A 23,972-nucleotide genomic window follows, 5' to 3' on the forward strand; every position below is an offset into this window, starting at 1 on the left:
GAGATATCACTGTATTATCTGTGGTGTTACATAGGACTGCAGGTGACATCTACTACATTATCTGTACTCAGAGAGTTATCACTGTGTTATCTGTGGTGTTACATAGGACTGCAGGTGACATCTACTACATTATCTGTACTCAGAGAGTTATCACTGTGTTATCTGTGCTGTTACATAGGACTGCAGGTGACATCTACATTATTTGTACTCAGGGAGTTATCACTGTGTTATCTGTGGTGTTACATAGGACTGCAGGTGACTACTACATTATTTGTACTCAGGGAGTTATCACTGTGTTATCTGTGGTGTTACATAGGACTGCAGGTGACATCTACTACATTATCTGTACTCAGAAAGTTATCACTGTGTTATCTGTGCTGTTACATAGGACTGCAGATGACACAGACTGCATCATCTATGCTCAGAGAGTTATCACTGTGTTATCTGTGGTGTTACATAGGACTGCAGGTGACATCTACTACATTATCTGTACTCAGAGAGTTATCACTGTGTTATCTGTGGTATTATATGGGACTGCAGGTGACTACTACATTATCTGTACTCAGAGAGTTATCACTGTGTTATCTGTGGTGTTACATAGGACTGCAGGTGACATCTACTACATTATCTGTACTCAGAAAGTTATCACTGTGTTATCTGTGCTGTTACATAGGACTGCAGATGACACAGACTGCATCATCTATGCTCAGAGAGTTATCACTGTGTTATCTGTGGTGTTACATAGGACTGCAGGTGACATCTACTACATTATCTGTACTCAGAGAGTTATCACTGTGTTATCTGTGGTGTTACATAGGACTGCAGGTGACATCTACTACATTGTCTGTACTCGGAGAGATATCACTGCGTTATCTGTGGTGTTACATAGGACTGCAGGTGACATCTACTACATTATCTGTACTCAGAGAGTTATCACTGTGTTATCTGTGGTGTTACATAGGACTGCAGGTGACATCTACTACATTATCTGTACTCAGAGAGTTATCACTGTGTTATCTGTGGTGTTACATAGGACTGCAGGTGACATCTACTACATTATCTGTACTCAGAGAGTTATCTCTGTGTTATCTGTGGTGTTACATAGGACTGCAGGTGACATCTACTACATTGTCTGAACTTAGAGAGTTATCACTGTGTAATCTGTGGTGTTACATAGGACTGCAGGTGACATCTACTACATTATCTGTACTCAGAGAGTTATCACTGTGTTATCTGTGGTGTTACATAGGACTGCAGGTGACATCTACTACATTATCTGTACTCAGAGAGATATCACTGTGTTATATGTGGTGTTACATAGGACTGCAGGTGACATCTACTACATTATCTGTACTCAGAGAGTTATCACTGTGTTATCTGTGGTGTTACATAGGACTGCAGGTGACATCTACTACATTGTCTGAACTTAGAGAGTTATCACTGTGTAATCTGTGGTGTTACATAGGACTGCAGGTGACATCTACTACATTATCTGTACTCAGAGAGTTATCACTGTGTTATCTGTGGTGTTACATAGGACTGCAGGTGACATCTACTACATTATCTGTACTCAGAGAGTTATCATTGTGTTATCTGTGGTGTTACATAGGACTGCAGGTGACATCTACTACATTATCTGTACTCAGAGGGTTATCACTGTGTTATCTGTGGTGTTACACAGGACTGCAGGTGACATCTACTACATTATCTGTACTCAGAGAGTTATCACTGTGTTATCTGTGGTGTTACACAGGACTGCAGGTGACATCTACTACATTAGCTGTACTCAGAGAGTTATCACTGTGTTATCCGTGGTGTTACATAGGACTGCAGGTGACATCTACTACATTATCTGTACTCAGAGAGTTATCACTGTGTTATCTGTGGTGTTACATAGGACTGCAGGTGACATCTACTACAGTATCTGTACTCAGAGAGTTATCACTGTGTTATCTGTGGTGTTACATAGGACTGCAGGTGACATCTACTACATTATCTGTACTCAGAGAGTTATCACTGTGTTATCTGTGGTGTTACATAGGACTGCAGGTGACATCTACTACATTAGCTGTACTCAGAGAGTTATCACTGTGTTACCTGTGGTGTTACATAGGACTGCAGGTGACATCTACTACATTATCTGTACTCAGAGAGTTATCATTGTGTTATCTGTGGTGTTACATAGGACTGCAGGCGACATCTATTACATTATCTGTACTCAGAGAGTCATCACTGTGTTATCTGTGGTGTTACATAGGACTGCAGGTGACATCTACTACATTATCTGTACTCAGAGAGTTATCACTGTGTTACCTGTGGTGTTACATAGGACTGCAGGTGACATCTACTACATTACCTGTACTCAGAGAGTTATCACTGTGTTATCTGTGGTGTTACATAGGACTGCAGGCGACATCTACTACATTATCTGTACTCAGAGAGTTATCACTGTGTTATCTGTGGTGTTACATAGGACTGCAGGTGACATCTACTACATTATCTGTACTCAGAGAGTTATCACTGTGTTACCTGTGGTGTTACATAGGACTGCAGGTGACATCTACTACATTACCTGTACTCAGAGAGTTATCACTGTGTTATCCGTGGTGTTACATAGGACTGCAGGTGACACCTACTACATTATCTGTACTCAGAGAGTTATCACTGTGTTACCTGTGGTGTTACATAGGACTGCAGGTGACATCTACTACATTACCTGTACTCAGCGAGTTATCACTGTGTTATCTGTGGTGTTACATAGGACTGCGGGTGACATCTACTACATTATCTGTACTCAGAGAGTTATCACTGTGTTATCTGTGGTGTTACATAGGACTGCAGGTGACATCTACTACATTATCTGTACTCAGAGAGTTATCACTGTGTTACCTGTGGTGTTACATAGGACTGCAGGTGACATCTACTACATTACCTGTACTCAGCGAGTTATCACTGTGTTATCTGTGGTGTTACATAGGACTGCAGGTGACACCTACTACATTATCTGTGCTCAGAGAGTTATCACTGTGTTACCTGTGGTGTTACATAGGACTGCAGGTGACATCTACTACATTACCTGTACTCAGCGAGTTATCACTGTGTTATCTGTGGTGTTACATAGGACTGCAGGCGACATCTACTACATTATCTGTACTCAGAGAGTTATCACTGTGTTATCTGTGGTGTTACATAGGACTGCAGGTGACATCTACTACATTATCTGTACTCAGAGAGTTATCACTGTGTTATATGTGGTGTTACATAGGACTGCAGGCGACATCTACTACATTATCTGTACTCAGAGAGTTATCACTGTGTTATCTGTGGTGTTACATAGGACTGCAGGCGACATCTACTGCAGAATCTTTATTACATTATCTGTTACATGTTGCATTTTCAGCTGTTACAGTGCAATATATTCTATTACTTATTATATTATGCTATATTACATTATTATTATTATTATTATTTCATAGAAATACAACCTCCATCGTTGTCGCCTCTGCTGACTCCCGCGCTCCCTGTGACGGGCGGTGACATCAGACACAATATTTTCCAGACAATTACTTATATTTCATTCCAATCAATAAGTGGATGACACAACATTCTGCAAAACCCCGAGTGAGAAGACTGAGCAGCACCTGCTGGGAGTAGTAGTGTCGCACCTGCTGGCCGCAGACCTCCGCAGTACATAGCTTTATCTTCACTGGAGATGTCACAATGTAGCAAAATAACAACATTAATAGAAACAAAGATTTCTGAGCGACAACCTGCAGCACAATGAGGTGGCACCGGCTGCCTGGGTTCTGTCGCCCAGTAATAATCAGCACTTTCGCCATCCCGGCAGAGCCCATGGGGTGCCAGCTTTGTGCCAGGTCTTTTGGATAAAACTTCGAAGGAGCCCAGCAAAGACAAGTGACAGCACACTGCTCCTCGGCCAGGGGGCACCTATCACACCAGTGCCCAAATCCTGCCAGCTGTCACCTGATTCTCAGCAGGGTGAAATCCTCAGCTCATAGAGAGGGTATAAATAATAAATCCTGGCACTACAACTCCCAGCCGCCCCTGCGGCAGGTAAACCTCTCACACCTGGTGAGACTCGCTGCAACTGAAATGCCACATCGCCCATGGGTGCAAGACTGTGCAGGAAGTCCCATGTGCTGCGCCCGCCACTTTATGGCTACCTGCTGCCTACAGTCCACACTTCTGCCAACTCTTAGGTGGGTACAACCTTCAGACAAGGATGGGGGTTATTGTAGGAGAGTTTCAGGTGCAATGAGCTCTAATCTCAGACCAGCTGGCAACTTCAACCCAAATCCTACCAGTCTACAGAAATGGCAAAGTGTGCAAGCAAAAACTGCTGCCAGGTGAGGGTGCTGCCCCCTGCCCACCCCCTGCTACCAGGTGATGGTGCAAGCAAAAACTGCTGCCAGGTGAGGGTGCTGCCCCTGCTGCCAGGTGAGGTGCTGCTCCTGATGCAAGGAGAGGGTGCTGCCCCCTGCTGCCAGGTGAGGGTGCTGCCCCTGATGCAAGGAGAGGGTGCTGCCCCCTGCTGCCAGGTGAGGTGCTGCTCCTGCTGCAAGGTAAGGGTGCTGCTCCTACCCGCCCCCTGCTGCCAGGTGAGGTGCTGCCCCCTGCTGCCAGGTGAGGTGCTGCCCCTGCTGCCAGGTGAGGTGCTGCTCCTGCTGCCAGGTGAGGGTGCTGCTCCTGCCCGCCCCCTGCTGCCAGGTGAGGTGCTGCCCCCTGCAGCCAGGTGAGGCGCTGCTCCTGCTGCCAGGTGAGGTGCTGCCCCCTGCAGCCAGGTGAGGTGCTGCTCCTGCTGCCAGGTGAGGTGCTGCTCCTGCTGCCAGGTGAGGTGCTGCCCCCTGCAGCCAGGTGAGGTGCTGCTCCTGCTGCCAGGTGAGGTGCTGCTCCTGCTGCCAGGTGAGGTGCTGCTCCTGCCCGCCCCCTGCTGCCAGGTGAGGTGCTGCCCCCTGCAGCCAGGTGAGGTGCTGCTCCTGCCCGCCCCCTGCTGTCAGGTGAGGTGCTGCCCCCTGCAGCCAGGTGAGGTGCTGCTCCTGCCCGCCCCCTGCTGTCAGGTGAGGTGCTGCCCCCTGCAGCCAGGTGAGGTGCTGCTCCTGCTGCCAGGTGAGGTGCTGCTCCTGCTGCCAGGTGAGGTGCTGCTCCTGCCCGCCCCCTGCTGCCAGGTGAGGTGCTGCCCCCTGCAGCCAGGTGAGGTGCTGCTCCTGCCCGCCCCCTGCTGCCAGGTGAGGTGCTGCCCCCTGCAGCCAGGTGAGGTGCTGCTCCTGCCCGCCCCCTGCTGCCAGGTGAGGTGCTGCCCCCTGCAGCCAGGTGAGGTGCTGCTCCTGCCCGCCCCCTGCTGTCAGGTGAGGTGCTGCCCCCTGCAGCCAGGTGAGGTGCTGCTCCTGCCCGCCCCCTGCAGCCAGGTGAGGTGCTGCCCCCTGCTGCCAGGTGAGGTGCTGCTCCTGCCCGCCCCCTGCTGTCAGGTGAGGTGCTGCCCACCTCTGCCGCTTACCTGTAGGGCTTCGGAGCATCCTCCTCCCGGAGCGGCGGAGTCTTCAGCCTTCAGGAAAACCTGCTGCCCCCGTCTAAAGAAATGGAGAAGGGCAGTGAGAATGTGGTGCAGGATGAGGACCATGCTGCCGCCGCCGCTGCCAGGCTCCCGCCGCTGCCAGGCTCCCGCCGCCGGTGGCACGCCGCACACTCCGCGGATGATGGGCACACAGCAGTCCTGGAGGGGCGGCACGTCCTCTGTGCACGGCTGCCCCTCCCCGGTGCCATCCCTCGCTCCCACCCCGGGCTCCGAACCAAAAGGGGACAACGCACCTGCTGCTGCCCAGAGCGACGGGGCAAGCGGAGCGCAGGATCCACATCACTGCGGTACCGGAGACGGCGAGAAGCGGGGGGCGAGCGAGCAGCGACTATGCCGGAGCCTGCGCCGCTCCCCGGGACACACCGGGTCCTAGTGCCGCCAGCTGCAGCACAGCCAGCCAACAGCTGGGGGTCCGCACCGGCCCGGGGTCTGCGCCCACCTGCTGCCCAGACTGAGGGCAAACACTGACCGGGGGGCGGCGAGAGGACGAGACATGGGGGCTGAAGACATGGAGGATGGAGAGAAACAGACATAGAGAGCTAGATGATAGATAGATGATAGATAGATAATAGATAGATGATAGATAATAGATAGATGATAGATAATATATAGATAGATAATAGATAGATGATAGATAGATGATAGATAGATAATAGATAGATAATAGATAGATAATAGATAGATGATAGATAATAGATAGATAACAGATAGATAATAGATAGATAATAGATGATAGATAGATGATAGATAATAGATGATAGATAGATGATAGATAGATAATAGATAGATAATAGATAGATAGATAGATAATAGATAGATGATAGATAACAGATAGATAATAGATAGATATTAGATAGATAATAGATAAATGATAGATAATAGATGATAGATAATAGATAGATATTAGATAGATAATAGATAAATGATAGATAATTGATAGATAGATAATAGATAATAGATGATAGATAATAGATAGATAATATATAGATAATATATAGATAGATAATAGATAAATGGAAAAAATCAGGCAGCACTCCAGTTCAAGGAAAAATTGTGGACTATTTGCTGCCTGATTTTTCCATTTATATATTTTGCGTTGGACAACCGCATTACTCAGGAATTATTGCACCCAAAATCTGCTTAAGGTTGTGCTGCTATCTTTTTTATTTAGATAATAGATAGATAATATATAAATAATAGATAATAGATAGATAATAGATTATGGAGCTCGAATGAAGTGACCAATTTATGCACTAAGTCCCTTCATTATATAAGTATATTCTATATTGCATTAATGCCATTCATATTTCATATATTCAGTGTTTGCACATCTCAGCGCTTACACAGGCGGCTGGATTCTCTTGTTTCTTGTGAGATGTTCAGAGCTTGGGCTATTTTTTATAACCTAACCCTGCTTTCCTCTTCTCCATAGCTTTATCCATGACTTGTCTGGTGGGCTCCTTGGTTTTCAGCTTTATCCCTGACCTGTCTGGTGGGCTCCTTGGTTTTCACGATGCTGTTTGATCCCTAATGTTCTCACACAAACCTCTGAGGCCTTCACAGAACAGCTGTAGTTATACTGAGAAGAAATCGCACCCAGGGGGACACAATGTACTAATTATGTGACTTCTGGGGGCGATCGGTCCACTCGGGATAATATTTAGGGGCATCAGACTACAGGGGGGCTGAATACTAATGAACAGAACAATTTTCAGATTTCTATTTTTTAAATAATAAAACAATGTATCATTTCCTTTACACGTCACAAATACTTATTACTTTGTGTTGGTGTCACATACAATCCGAATAAAATACATTTAAGTTTGTGGGCGGTAGCGTGAAAAACTGTGGAAAATATCATGGGGTATGAAGACTTTTTTAAGGCACTGTATACGACTGCACAGTACCACTTCTCCTGTCCTGTATGCTGGGTACAATTCTCACTATCTCTGTGTTGTTACATAGGACTGCAGGTGTATTATTGTTGTTACCTTCTGGTGAAGTAAGTACACCCCCCACTGGTCACTGAAATAACTTGTGACTGACAGAAGTGATTTTCAATGAGAGCGTCCTGGACACAGATGATGTTCCCTTCTCTTAATATTTTGTTGCAGGACCTTGGAGGCGATCGCTGCACACAGACGATTTCTGCGCCTCTCAGTGAGACTTCTGCCCCCCGTCCACAGGTATTTTGTCTCCTCGTGAGCAGACTGTGTTATCTGTGCTGTTACATGGGACTGCAGATTGCCCTTTCAGTATTTTGTGCGCTTACCATCGACTTTTCCTGTTCGCCTTATTCATGTTTTGTGCATTTTCCGGGTTATTACATATATTGCACATGATGTAGGGAACGGTTTATCCCAGGATTAAACGCCTTGGCTCACTGGAAATAATCATCTGGCAGTTATTTAACAATGAGCCTTATCACAGAGATTTCCTATTCCACTAGAGGGCGCTGACTACATCTCAACCCTAGTGGTTACAGTGAGGAACTGCAGGTATGTAACTATTAACTCCTTATCTACTGGAGCAGCTGTGATTACAGCTCAGAGTCATATGAAGAAGTCAAATGTAATATAACATTGTATAAAGTTCTCTACTGGGTCACACACCCGGGAAAGCGAAAGACGGACCCCCTCCCCAGAGTAACTAGTAACATTACAAAATATGATATGAAGAGATGTGTGGTATTGGATTAGATGCAGGGCTCAGCATTCAGCATCACACAATAGGATTAGATACAGCGACACAATGAACTGTCGGTTACTACAAGAAGAGACTGTATCCTGCACACAGGGTGGCAGGAGGGTCCATGGGTTATTACCAGGGAGGACGCCATTCTTCTTTCGGTAGAGCATGGCAACATTTGTATTCTGTCAGATGCCATATGAAATTACTGGAATATGAGGGTCAGGGTGGAACTAGATGCACTAAGTGTCCTGCAGAATCTCCCCGCTACTTTGTGACAATGTATCAGACTGGAGTCTGGACTGTGTGGCCACATTGTTCAGATTAGATACACTGTATCCACTTCTCCGCTGAGCGCAGGACTGGCGACATTATAATTGTGGCCAAACGTTCTTAGACTGATACAAGGTTTGGTCTTCACCTTCTGCGGCTCCGGTGTTTTTCACTCTTCAGTCAGACGTTTCTATGGTTATAATTATAAACATTCCGTAAGTTGTTGCATTTTATTGACAAACACATGAAGTTTCTGTAAAGCCTCAATATTTCCTGTAGCGCTGCCCCTATTCTCCAAACTTCAGCCCTTCACCTCGGCTGCCGGATATCATCTTCTGGGCAGATCCCGACTGATGGACGCCCGTTCTTGTCTCATCAGAGCTCGGAGTTATCACAGTTTCTTGGAGGGTTTGGAGGGGGGGTTTTGTCACTTTTTGAGGATTGACCGCATGTTCTCAATGGGATGAGATCTGGGGAGTTTCCTGGACTAAGAATGTCAATGTTTTGGTCTCTGAGCCACATAGTTCTCACTTTTACCTTGTGACCTGGTCTCCATCATATCGGGGAAAAAGCATCATCATTACATTGTCCTGGATGATGGGAGAAGTTGTTCTTGGAGGAGGTTTAGATTACATTTTTTATTCATAGCCATGTTCTTAGGAAAAATTGTGAGTGAGCCCTCTCCATGGATGATAAGCCCCCGTACATTGTGAGTGACCCCCTCCATGGATTAAAAGCCCCCGTACATTGTGAGTGACCCCCTCCATGGATGATAAGCCTCCACACATTGTGCGTGAGCCCCTCCATGGATGATAAGCCTCCACACATTGTGCGTGAGCCCCTCCATGGATGATAAGCCTCCACACATTGTGCGTGAGCCCCTCCATGGATGAGAAGCCTCCACACATTGTGAGTGATCCCCTCCATGGATGAGAAGCCCCCACACATTGTGAGTGACCCCCTCCATGGATGATAAGACTCCACACATTGTGCGTGAGCCCCTCCATGGATGATAAGCCTCCACACATTGTGCGTGAGCCCCTCCATGGATGATAAGCCTCCACACATTGTGCGTGAGCCCCTCCATGGATGAGAAGCCTCCACACATTGTGAGTGAGCCCCTCCATGGATGAGAAGCCCCCGTACATTGTGAGTGACCCCCTCCATGGATGAGAAGCCCCCACACATTGTGAGTGATCCCCTCCATGGATGAGAAGCCTCCACACATTGTGAGTGATCCCCTCCATGGATGAGAAGCCCCCACACATTGTGAGTGAGCCCCTCCATGGATGAAAAGCTCCCGTACATTGTGAGTGACCCCCTCCATGGATGAGAAGCCCCCGTACATTGTGAGTGACCCCCTCCATGGATGATAAGCCTCCACACATTGTGCGTGAGCCCCTCCATGGATGAGAAGCCTCCACACATTGTGAGTGATCCCCTCCATGGATGAGAAGCCCCCACACATTGTGAGTGAGCCCCTCCATGGATGAAAAGCTCCCGTACATTGTGAGTGACCCCCTCCATGGATGAGAAGCCCCCGTACATTGTGAGTGACCCCCTCCATGGATGGTAAGCCTCCACACATTGTGCGTGAGCCCCTCCATGGATGAGAAGCCTCCACACATTGTGAGTGAGCCCCTCCATGGATGATAAGCCTCCACACATTGTGAGTGAGCCCCTCCATGGATGAGAAGCCCCCGTACATTGTGAGTGACCCCCTCCATGGATGATAAGCCTCCACACATTGTGCGTGAGCCCCTCCATGGATGAGAAGCTCCCATACATTGTGAGTGACCCCCTCCATGGATGAGAAGCCCCCGCACATTGTGAGTGATCACCTCCATGGATGAGAAGTCCCCACACATGTTGAGTGATTCCCTCCATGGATGAGAAGCCCCCACACATTGTGAGTGACCCCCTCCATGGATGAGAAGCCCCCACACATTGTGAGTGACCCCAACCATGGATGAGAAGCCCCCACACATTGTGAGTGATCCCCTCCATGGATGAGAAGCCCCCACACATTGTGAGTGATCACCTCCATGGATGAGAAGCCCCTACACATTGTGAGTGATCCCCTCCATGGATGAGAAGCCCCTACACATTGTGAGTGATCCCCTCCATGGATGATAAGCCTCCACACATTGTGCGTGAGCCCCTCCATGGATGATAAGCCTCCACACATTGTGCGTGAGCCCCTCCATGGATGATAAGCCTCCACACATTGTGCGTGAGCCCCTCCATGGATGAGAAGCCTCCACACATTGTGAGTGATCCCCTCCATGGATGAGAAGCCCCCACACATTGTGAGTGACCCCCTCCATGGATGATAAGCCTCCACACATTGTGCGTGAGCCCCTCCATGGATGATAAGCCTCCACACATTGTGCGTGAGCCCCTCCATGGATGATAAGCCTCCACACATTGTGCGTGAGCCCCTCCATGGATGAGAAGCCTCCACACATTGTGAGTGAGCCCCTCCATGGATGAGAAGCCCCCGTACATTGTGAGTGACCCCCTCCATGGATGAGAAGCCCCCACACATTGTGAGTGATCCCCTCCATGGATGAGAAGCCTCCACACATTGTGAGTGATCCCCTCCATGGATGAGAAGCCCCCACACATTGTGAGTGAGCCCCTCCATGGATGAAAAGCTCCCGTACATTGTGAGTGACCCCCTCCATGGATGAGAAGCCCCCGTACATTGTGAGTGACCCCCTCCATGGATGATAAGCCTCCACACATTGTGCGTGAGCCCCTCCATGGATGAGAAGCCTCCACACATTGTGAGTGATCCCCTCCATGGATGAGAAGCCCCCACACATTGTGAGTGAGCCCCTCCATGGATGAAAAGCTCCCGTACATTGTGAGTGACCCCCTCCATGGATGAGAAGCCCCCGTACATTGTGAGTGACCCCCTCCATGGATGGTAAGCCTCCACACATTGTGCGTGAGCCCCTCCATGGATGAGAAGCCTCCACACATTGTGAGTGAGCCCCTCCATGGATGATAAGCCTCCACACATTGTGAGTGAGCCCCTCCATGGATGAGAAGCCCCCGTACATTGTGAGTGACCCCCTCCATGGATGATAAGCCTCCACACATTGTGCGTGAGCCCCTCCATGGATGAGAAGCTCCCATACATTGTGAGTGACCCCCTCCATGGATGAGAAGCCCCCGCACATTGTGAGTGATCACCTCCATGGATGAGAAGTCCCCACACATGTTGAGTGATTCCCTCCATGGATGAGAAGCCCCCACACATTGTGAGTGACCCCCTCCATGGATGAGAAGCCCCCACACATTGTGAGTGACCCCCTCCATAGATGAGAAGCCCCCACACATTGTGAGTGATCCCCTCCATGGATGAGAAGCCCCCACACATTGTGAGTGATCACCTCCATGGATGAGAAGCCCCTACACATTGTGAGTGATCCCCTCCATGGATGAGAAGCCCCTACACATTGTGAGTGATCCCCTCCATGGATGAGAAGCCCCTACACATTGTGAGTGATCCCCTCCATGGATGTGAAGCCCCTACACATTGCGAGTGACCCCCTCCATGGATGAGAAGCCCCTACACATTGTGAGTGATCCCCTCCATGGATGAGAAGCCCCTACACATTGTGAGTGATCCCCTCCATGGATGAGAAGCCCCTACACATTGTGAGTGATCCCCTCCATGGATGAGAAGCCCCTACACATTGCGAGTGACCCCCTCCATGGATGAGAAGCCTCCACACATTTTGAGTGAGCCCCCTCCAAGGATGAGAAGTCAGCGCACATTGTGCGTGAGCTGCCTCCATGGATGAAAAGCTCCCACACATGAATGGTCTCAGGAGGCTTTATTGCTGGCACAGGACTCGTTGTAGCATCACCTTCTCTTCTCCAGATACTCATCTTCCAGATATCCCAAGCAGTCTGAAGGGTCTTCAGAAAAATAACTTTCTCCCGTTCTCTGCAGTCCAATCTCTGCACTTCCTGCAGAATCTCAATTTGTCCTTGATGTTCTTCTTGGACAGAAGTAGATCCTTTGCTGCCTTTCTTGACACCACGCAGCCTCCAAAAGCCCTGGCCTTACTGTCCATGCAGATGCACTGACATCTGCCTGCTGCCGTTCTTGAGCAAGCTCTGCACTGGTGTTGAAGTGATCCCTTAGCTGAATCCTCTTTAGGAAATGGTTCTGGCACTTGCTGGATTTTCTTGGGTGCACTGAAGCCTTCTCCACAATGATTGATCCTTTCTCTTTGAAGTTCTTGATCTGATAAACGGTTGATTTAAGGGGAAATCTTACAAGCAGCAATGTCCTTGCCTGTAAAGCCCTTTTGAGACAAGGCATTGATGACTGCACGTGTTAATTTTTGTGGGAACCATTGTGAACAGAAGACAATGATCTGAAGCACCAGCGCATTTTAAAGTCACCAGTCTGCTCTTATAATTCAATCAGCATAACAGAGTGATATCAGCTGCCTTGTCCTTGTTAACACTTTCACCTGAGCTAATGAGAAGATCGCTGGAATGATGGGAGCAGGTTATTTTATTGTGGATCTGAAATTCAGTGGCAATGGGGTTTTTGTGACCTAGTAAATTTTCATGCAATTTTTTTTGCAGTTCATCGAATCACTCTTCAAAACAATCTAGAGTAAATTGCCAGCATAAAAACTGTAGCAGTAAACTTTATGAAAACCAAACCTTGTGTCTGTCCCAAAACTTTTGTCCATGACTCTACTCGGTGAAAGGTTTACACCCTACATCTTAGTCAACAAATCTGGGTTTTTCATTTGCACAGAATTTTATTTTATTGCTCATTTGCTTCTTAAATTAAAAGTTCCGCAAGTTTCTAAACAGTCTTTATTAAAATGTTTCTGCCGTTTTGCTCCTGAAAATTGCCTATAACTTATAGCTGAGTGATCTGCAAAAATATTACAAATCTGTCAGAACTCTGGACTATGGTTCTGCACCCGCTCTATGCTCTCCCCTCCCTTCTCTGGTAGATAGGGCAGAAGCGGGAGGGCGTTGTTCACAGGTCTCCAGTAGACAAGAGAGAAAGCATGTAGAGTCTCTGGGAAGGCAAAGAAAACATACTATATATCAAGAGGAAAGCACACAATGATGAAATAAGTGCAGGCTAGAATCTGTATATATATATATATATAAAATAATGAAGTCACAGTACCCTGGATACACAATGACCTCATATCCAGCCTATATTACTGGCAGGGACAAGACTGCAAACTGCATATCAGAGGATCTAAAAATAAATGTAGGAACACAAATTACAGACTGAAATTCCTTACAATTATATTATTAAAATGTGACCATTAACACTTGTATGTAAAAGTAATCTTCTCCATGTGAAAGGTGCATTCAGATTCATAGAGTTGTAACATTTCTGTTGTGGCTGCAGACAGAATCTTATTATGTATCTCTGTATACAGGGAGCTCCCCCTAGTGGTGGCTGCAGACAGAATCTCATCATGTATCTCTGTATACAGGGAGCTCCCCCTAGTGGTGGCTGCAGACAGGATCTTATCATGTATCTCTGTATACAGTGAGCTCCCCCTAGTGGTGGCTGCAGACAGGATCTTATCATGTATCTCTGTATACAGGGAGCTCCCCCTAGTGGTGACTGTAGACAGAATCTTATCATGTATCTCTGTATACAGGGAGCTCCCCCTAGTGGTGACTGCAGACAGAATCTCATCATGTATCTCTGTATACAGGGAGCTCCCCCTAGTGGTGGCTGCAGACAGGATCTTATCATGTATCTCTGTATACAGGGAGCTCCCCCTAGTGGTGACTGTAGACAGAATCTTATCATGTATCTCTGTATACAGGGAGCTCCCCCTAGTGGTGACTGCAGACAGAATCTTATCATGTATCTCTGTATACAGGGAGCTCCCCCTAGTGGTGACTGCAGACAGAATCTTATCATGTATCTCTGTATACAGGGAGCTCCCCCTAGTGGTGACTGTAGACAGAATCTTATCATGTATCTCTGTATACAGGGAGCTCCCCCTAGTGGTGACTGCAGACAGAATCTTATCATGTATCTCTGTATACAGGGAGCTCCCCCTAGTGGTGACTGCAGACAGAATCTTATCATGTATCTCTGTATACAGGGAGCTCCCCCTAGTGGTGACTGTAGACAGAATCTTATCATGTATCTCTGTATACAGGGAGCTCCCCCTAGTGGTGGCTGCAGACAGAATCTTATCATGTATCTCTGTATACAGGGAGCTCCCCCTAGTGGTGGCTGCAGACAGAATCTTATCATGTATCTCTGTATACAGGGAGCTCCCCCTAGTGGTGGCTGCAGACAGGATCTTATCATGTATATCTGTATACAGGGAGCTCCCCCTAGTGGTGACTGCAGACAGGATCTTATCATGTATCTCTATATACAGGGAGCTCCCCCTAGTGGTGGCTGCAGACAGGATCTTATCATGTATCTCTATATACAGGGAGCTCCCCCTAGTGGTGGCTGCAGACAGAATCTTATCATGTATCTCTGTATACAGGAAGCTCCCCCTAGTGGTGGCTACAGACAGAATCTTATCATGTATCTCTGTATACAGGGAGCTCCCCCTAGTGGTGACTGTAGACAGAATCTTATCATGTATCTCTGTATACAGGGAGCTCCCCCTAGTGGTGACTGCAGACAGAATCTTATCATGTATCTCTGTATACAGGAAGCTGCCCCTAGTGGTGGCTACAGGCAGGATCTTATCATGTATCTCTGTATACAGGAAGCTCCCCCTAGTGGTGACTGTAGACAGAATCTTATCATGTATCTCTGTATACAGGGAGCTCCCCCTAGTGGTGGCTGCAGACAGGATCTTATCATGTATCTCTATATACAGGGAGCTCCCCCTAGTGGTGGCTGCAGACAGAATCTTATCATGTATCGCTGTATACAGGAAGCTCCCCCTAGTGGTGGCTGCAGACAGAATCTTATCATGTATCTCTGTATACAGGGAGCTCCCCCTAGTGGTGACTGTAGACAGAATCTTATCATGTATCTCTGTATACAGGGAGCTCCCCCTAGTGGTGGCTGCAGACAGAATCTTATCATGTATCTCTGTATACAGGGAGCTGCCCCTAGTGGTGGCTACAGGCAGGATCTTATCATGTATCTCTGTATACAGGGAGCTCCTCCTAGTGGTGGCTGCAGACAGAATCTCATCATATATCTCTGTATACAGGGAGCTCCCCCTAGTGGTGACTGCAGACAGGATCTTATCATGTATCTCTATATACAGGGAGCTCCCCCTAGTGGTGGCTGCAGACAGGATCTTATCATGTATCTCTATATACAGGGAGCTCCCCCTAGTGGTGGCTGCAGACAGAATCTTATCATGTATCTCTGTATACAGGGAGCTCCCCCTAGTGATGGCTGCAGACACAATCTTATCGTGTATCTCTGTATACAGAGAGCTCCCCCTAGTGGTGGCTGCAGACAGGATCTTATCATGTATCTCTGTATACAGGGAGCTCCCCCTAGTGGTGACTGTAGACAGAATCTTATCATGTATCTCTGTATACAGGGAGCTCCCCCTAGTGGTGGCTGCAGACAGAATCTTATCATGTATCTCTGTATACAGGGAGCTGCCCCTAGTGGTGGCTGCAGACAGGATCTTATCATGTATCTCTGTATACAGGGAGCTGCCCCTAGTGGTGGCTGCTGACAGGATCTTATCATGTATCTCTGTATACAGGGAGCTCCCCCTAGTGGTGGCTGCAGACAGGATCTTATCATGTATCTCTGTATACAGGGAGCTGCCCCTAGTGGTGGCTGCAGACAGGATCTTATCATGTATCTCTGTATACAGGGAGCTCCCCCTAGTGGTGACTGTAGACAGAATCTTATCATGTATCTCTGTATACAGGAAGCTCCCCCTAGTGGTGACTGTAGACAGAATCTTATCATGTATCTCTGTATACAGGGAGCTCCCCCTAGTGGTGACTGCAGACAGAATCTTATCATGTATCTCTGTATACAGGGACCTCCCCCTAGTGATGGCTGCAGACACAATCTTATCATGTATCTCTGTATACAAGGAGCTCCCCCTAGTGATGGCTGCAGACACAATCTTATCGTGTATCTCTGTATACAGAGAGCTCCCCCTAGTGGTGGCTGCAGACAGGATCTTATTATGTATGTCTGTATACAGGGAGCTCCCCCTAGTGGTGGCTGCAGACAGGATCTTATCCTGTATCTCTATATACAGGGAGCTCCCCCTAGTGGTGGCTGCAGACAGGATCTTATTATGTATGTCTGTATACAGGGAGCTCCCTCTAGTGGTGGCTGCAGACAGAATCTTACCATGTATCTCTGTATACAGGGAGCTCCCCCTAGTGGTGGCTGCAGACAGAATCTTATCATGTATCTCTGTATACAGGGAGCTCCCCCTAGTGGAGGCTGCAGACAGGATCTTATCCTGTATCTCTGTATACAGGGAGCTCACCCTAGTGGTGGCTGCAGACAGGATCTTATTATGTATGTCTGTATACAGGGAGCTCCCCCTAGTGGTGGCTGCAGACAGGATCTTATCCTGTATCTCTATATACAGGGAGCTCCCCCTAGTGGTGGCTGCAGACAGGATCTTATTATGTATGTCTGTATACAGGGAGCTCCCTCTAGTGGTGGCTGCAGACAGAATCTTACCATGTATCTCTGTATACAGGGAGCTCCCCCTAGTGGTGGCTGCAGACAGAATCTTATCATGTATCTCTGTATACAGGGAGCTCCCCCTAGTGGTGGCTGCAGACAGGATCTTATCATGTATCTCTATATACAGGGACCTCCCCCTAGTGGTGACTGCAGACAGAATCTTATCATGTATCTCTGTATACAGGGAGCTCCCTCTAGTGGTGGCTGCAGACAGAATCTTACCATGTATCTCTGTATACAGGGAGCTCCCCCTAGTGGTGGCTGCAGACAGAATCTTATCATGTATCTCTGTATACAGGGAGCTCCCCCTAGTGCTGGCTGCAGACAGGATCTTATCATGTATCTCTGTATACAGGGACCTCCCCCTAGTGGTGACTGCAGACAGAATCTTATCATGTATCTCTGTATACAGGGAGCTCCCCCTAGTGGTGGCTGCAGACAGGATCTTATCATGTATCTCTATATACAGGGAGCTCCACCTAGTGGTGACTGCAGACAGAATCTTATCATGTATCTCTGTATACAGGGAGCTCCCTCTAGTGGTGGCTGCAGACAGAATCTTACCATGTATCTCTGTATACAGGGAGCTCCCCCTAGTGGTGGCTGCAGACAGAATATTATCATGTATCTCTGCATACGGGGAGCTCCCCCGAGTGGTGGCTGCAGACAGAATCTTATCATGTATGTTATGACTAATTAGCTACTTTCAAGCTTTGTATTCTTAGGAGTTTTGAGTATTCTAAAGATTTTGATATAATATTGGGAAATTAGTAGAATTAAGAAAGAATTTGCATTTAGATTATGATACATTTCTGATTATAATACTGATACAATTGTACAAGAACTGTGATTATAGCAGCATAGAGATTATAGTAGCAAAAATTAACAGCAAAGGATTTGGGATATCCTAATAATTTGGGATTTAGTATTTTTGTAAAGATTCTTTATTGGAAAAACAATGGATGAAATAGAATTAGAAAGCAATAATACAGCACAGAAAGCGAAATGATCCAGAAGGTAGAGAACGCAGGGTGTAGGATTTTTTTATAGGAACTTTTCAGGATTATGAACAGGAAAAAAACATTGGAGATTCTGGGATTATCAAAAAGATATTAGTGCAGTAATTGAGGTTATAAGACTAGAATATTGGTGTGAGACTAAGATTAATAGAGTCAGGAAAGTGCAGGGTTTAAAAATACTGAAAAACTAGTGAAATGAATTGAATTATCAATCAGTGTAGCAGTCTCGTACTGTATATGGATTAAAAAGTGGGAGAATCTGGATTATCATATAGCTTCGCAGGAATTAGGATTAGGATGCAGAATTACACATTTTCAAAAAAATAATTAGTATTATTAAGTATTACAAAGGGCTGGAGATTAGTAATCACCACAACCAAGAGAGGTGACCCTGAAGCAATTAGGATTAAATAATGGGATTAGCTGTTATTTCTTAGGAAATCAGTCATCACAATGATAATGAAGCAGAAGAACCACTGAATTAGGGTTATTAAATGAGATTAAGTGCAGAAGTATAATAAAATGATACCAAGTTGATGGGAAGAGTCCCAGGCAGAGCAGGATGGAGGACGGGCACGGTGGACAATGTCACAGTTCACACCAGGAACCATGTGGAGGAAATGTAACCAAAATATGAATGTGGAGTATAGAAGCCACTAGAGGAGTAAGGATGCGGAGTAACTGAGCAGGAATTAGGATTAGGAGTTGATGACTATGGGGATTCAGATTATCACACAGGATAATCTCTGTATATATCAGGATTATCACCCAGAGGTGTAAACCTTCACAGCTGGACAATTTGGGGATTTGTGGAGAAACACTTCTGGAATTTGTCTTCTTAGCGGGGGATAAAGCCCTCTGATGTGAGACATGTGGGAGACGCACAGGGCGGACCCCGAGGAAGATTACAGCCCCAGGAATTAGGCTTCTCAGGCCGGATTAAGAGGACAGAATTAGGGGATTGCTGCAGGATAAACAGTCGGATTCTTATACACAAACCTTCTGGTTGTAGGAAACTCCAGATATCATCCATGAAACAAGCGTGGCCCCTCATTCACCAGGGTCTCAACGGAATAGGCCAGAGGGGGCCAAGCAGGGACCCCGAGGTCTCATGTGGCCCTGAAGTGCTGAGCTTCTGCCAGGAACAATGGTCGCACGCACCAAATATACAACAGTGATTGTTGCCGTCCACCATGAGATATCTCTGATCGACACATTGGATATGAATTCAAAATAACATTGAGTTTCATGTTCCCTACGGCACTATTATATGTGGACTCTATGGCACTATTATATGTGGACTCTATGGCACTATTATATGTGGACTCTATGGCACTATTATATGTGGACTCTATGGCACTATTATATGTGGACTCTATGGCAGTATTACATGTGGACGCTATGACACTATTACATGTGGACTCTATGGCAGTATTATATGTGGACTCTATGGCAGTATTATATGTGGACTCTATGGCACTATTATATGTGGACTCTATGGCAGTATTATATGTGGACTCTATGGCACTATTATATGTGGACTCTATGGCAGTATTACATGTGGACGCTATGACACTATTACATGTGGACTCTATGGCACTATTATATGTGGACTCTATGGCACTATTATATGTGGACTCTATGGCAGTATTATATGTGGACCCTGTGGCACTATTATATGTGGACCCTGTGGCACTATGATATGTGGACCCTGTGGCACTATTATATGTGGACTCTATGGCACTATTATATGTGGACTCTATGGCACTATTATATGTGGACTCTATGGCAGTATTATATGTGGACTCAATGGCACTATTATATGTGGACTCTATGGCAGTATTATATGTGGACTCCATGGCACTATTATATGTGGACTCTATGGCAGTATTATATGTGGACTCTATGGCACTATTATATGTGGACTCTATGGCAGTATTATATGTGAACTCAATGGCAGTATTATATGTGGCCTCTATGGCAGTATTATATGTGGCCTCTATGGCACTATTATATGTGGACTCTATGGCACTATTATATGTGGACTCTATGGCACTATTATATGTGGACTCTATGGCAGTATTATATGTGGACTCTATGGCACTATTATATGTGGACTCTATGGCACTATTATATGTGGACTCTATGGCACTATTATATGTGGACTCTATGGCACTATTATATGTGGACTCTATGGCACTATTATATGTGGACTCTATGGCATTATTATATGTGGACTCTATGGCACTATTATATGTGGACTCTATGGCATTATTATATGTGGACTCTATGGCACTATTATATGTGGACTCTATGGCACTATTATATGTGGACTCTATGGCACTATTATATGTGGACTCTATGGCACTATTATATGTGGACTCTATGGCACTATTATATGTGGACTCTATGGCATTATTATATGTGGCCTCTATGGCAGTATTATATGTGGACTCTATGGCACTATTATATGTGGACTCTATGGCACTATTATATGTGGACTCTATTGCATTATTATATGTGGACTGTATGGCACTATTATATGTGGACTCTATGGCATTATTATATGTGGACTCTATGGCACTATTATATGTGGACTCTATGGCACTATTATATGTGGACTCTATGGCATTATTATATGTGGCCTCTATGGCACTATTATATGTGGACTCTATGGCACTATTATATGTGGACTCTATGGCATTATTATATGTGGACTCTATGGCACTATTATATGTGGACTCTATGGCATTATTATATGTGGACTCTATGGCACTATTATATGTGGACTCTATGGCACTATTATATGTGGACTCTATGGCAGTATTATATGTGGACTCTATGGCACTATTATATGTGGACTCTATGGCATTATTATATGTGGACTCTATGGCACTATTATATGTGGACTCTATGGCATTATTATATGTGGACTCTATGGCACTATTATATGTGGACTCTATGGCATTATTATATGTGGACTCTATGGCACTATTATATGTGGACTCTATGGCATTATTATATGTGGACTCTATGGCACTATTATATGTGGACTCTATGGCAGTATTATATGTGGACTCTATGGCACTATTATATGTGGACTCTATGGCATTATTATATGTGGACTCTATGGCACTATTATATGTGGACTCTATGGCATTATTATATGTGGACTCTATGGCACTATTATATGTGGACTCTATGGCACTATTATATGTGGACTCTATGGCACTATTATATGTGGACTCTATGGCAGTATTATATGTGGACTCTATGGCACTATTATATGTGGACTCTATGGCACTATTATATGTGGACTCTATGGCATTATTATATGTGGACTCTATGGCACTATTATATGTGGACTCTATGGCATTATTATATGTGGACTCTATGGCACTATTATATGTGGACTCTATGGCACTATTATATGTGGACTCTATGGCACTATTATATGTGGACTCTATAGCACTATTATATGTGGACTCTATGGCACTATTATATGTGGACTCTATGGCATTATTATATGTGGCCTCTATGGCAGTATTATATGTGGACTCTATGGCACTATTATATGTGGACTCTATGGCACTATTATATGTGGACTCTATTGCATTATTATATGTGGACTGTATGGCACTATTATATGTGGACTCTATGGCATTATTATATGTGGACTCTATGGCACTATTATATGTGGACTCTATGGCACTATTATATGTGGACTCTATGGCATTATTATATGTGGCCTCTATGGCACTATTATATGTGGACTCTATGGCACTATTATATGTGGACTCTATGGCATTATTATATGTGGACTCTATGGCACTATTATATGTGGACTCTATGGCATTATTATATGTGGACTCTATGGCACTATTATATGTGGACTCTATGGCACTATTATATGTGGACTCTATGGCAGTATTATATGTGGACTCTATGGCACTATTATATGTGGACTCTATGGCATTATTATATGTGGACTCTATGGCACTATTATATGTGGACTCTATGGCATTATTATATGTGGACTCTATGGCACTATTATATGTGGACTCTATGGCATTATTATATGTGGACTCTATGGTACTATTATATGTGGACTCTATGGCATTATTATATGTGGACTCTATGGCACTATTATATGTGGACTCTATGGCAGTATTATATGTGGACTCTATGGCACTATTATATGTGGACTCTATGGCATTATTATATGTGGACTCTATGGCACTATTATATGTGGACTCTATGGCATTATTATATGTGGACTCTATGGCACTATTATATGTGGACTCTATGGCACTATAATATGTGGACTCTATGGCACTATTATATGTGTTATATGTGGCCTCTATGGCACTATTATATGTGGACTCTATGGCAGTATTATATGTGGACTCTATGGCACTATTATATGTGGACTCTATGGCACTATTATATGTGGACTCTATGGCAGTATTATATGTGGACTCTATGGCACTATTATATGTGGACTCTATGGCACTATTATATGTGGACTCTATGGCATTATTATATGTGGCCTCTATGGCACTATTATATGTGGACTCTATGGCATTATTATATGTGGACTCTATGGCACTATTATATGTGGACTCTATGGCATTATTATATGTGGACTCTATGGCACTATTATATGTGGACTCTATGGCATTATTATATGTGGACTCTATGGCACTATTATATGTGTTATATGTGGCCTCTATGGCACTATTATATGTGGACTCTATGGCAGTATTATATGTGGACCCTGTGGCACTATTATATGTGGACTCTATGGCAGTATTATATGTGGACTCTATGGCACTATTATATGTGGCCTCTATGGCACTATTATATGTGGACTCTATGGCATTATTATATGTGGACTCTATGGCACTATTATATGTGGACTCTATGGCACTATTATATGTGGACTCTATGGCACTATTATATGTGGACTCTATGGCATTATTATATGTGGACTCTCTGGCACTATTATATGTGGACTCTATGGCATTATTATATGTGGACTCTATGGCACTATTATATGTGGACTCTATGGCACTATTATATGTGGACTCTATGGCACTATTATATGTGTTATATGTGGCCTCTATGGCACTATTATATGTGGACTCTATGGCAGTATTATATGTGGACTCTATGGCACTATTATATGTGGACTCTATGGCACTATTATATGTGGACTCTATGGCAGTATTATATGTGGACTCTATGGCACTATTATATGTGGACTCTATGGCACTATTATATGTGGACTCTATGGCATTATTATATGTGGCCTCTATGGCACTATTATATGTGGACTCTATGGCATTATTATATGTGGACTCTATGGCATTATTATATGTGGACTCTATGGCACTATTATATGTGGACTCTATGGCACTATTATATGTGGACTCTATGGCACTATTATATGTGGACTCTATGGCATTATTATATGTGGCCTCTATGGCAGTATTATATGTGGACTCTATGGCACTATTATATGTGGAGTCTATGGCACTATTATATGTGGACTCTCTGGCACTATTATATGTGGACTCTATGGCATTATTATATGTGGACTCTATGGCACTATTATATGTGGACTCTATGGCACTATTATATGTGGACTCTATGGCACTATTATATGTGTTATATGTGGCCTCTATGGCACTATTATATGTGGACTCTATGGCAGTATTAT

The 23,972-nt window shown here is 45.2% G+C and overlaps 1 protein-coding gene across 3 annotated transcripts in view; it reads right to left on the bottom strand.

The window, feature by feature from the left end:
• Positions 1-23,972, bottom strand: part of PDE2A (phosphodiesterase 2A) — a 758,587-nt gene that overhangs the window by 710,833 nt on the left and 23,782 nt on the right. Inside the window, exons 1-2 of one of the 3 annotated variants that reach the window (XM_073661081.1) lie at positions 5,827-5,974; positions 5,516-5,588 (exon numbers count right to left, since the gene is read on the bottom strand). In XM_073661081.1, the coding sequence (XP_073517182.1) occupies positions 5,516-5,588; positions 5,827-5,873 (120 nt within the window). In that variant the 5' untranslated portion in view covers positions 5,874-5,974. Of the gene's footprint in view, positions 1-5,515; positions 5,749-5,826; positions 5,975-23,972 lie in introns of those variants that run through there. The other 2 variants (XM_073661082.1, XM_073661080.1) reach the window with 2 other exon arrangements.

This window comes from Phyllobates terribilis, unplaced genomic scaffold (assembly GCF_046119375.1).
Source record: "Phyllobates terribilis strain yellow unplaced genomic scaffold, ASM4611937v1 Scaffold_2__4_contigs__length_985480577, whole genome shotgun sequence".
Lineage (NCBI taxonomy): Eukaryota > Metazoa > Chordata > Amphibia > Anura > Dendrobatidae > Phyllobates > Phyllobates terribilis.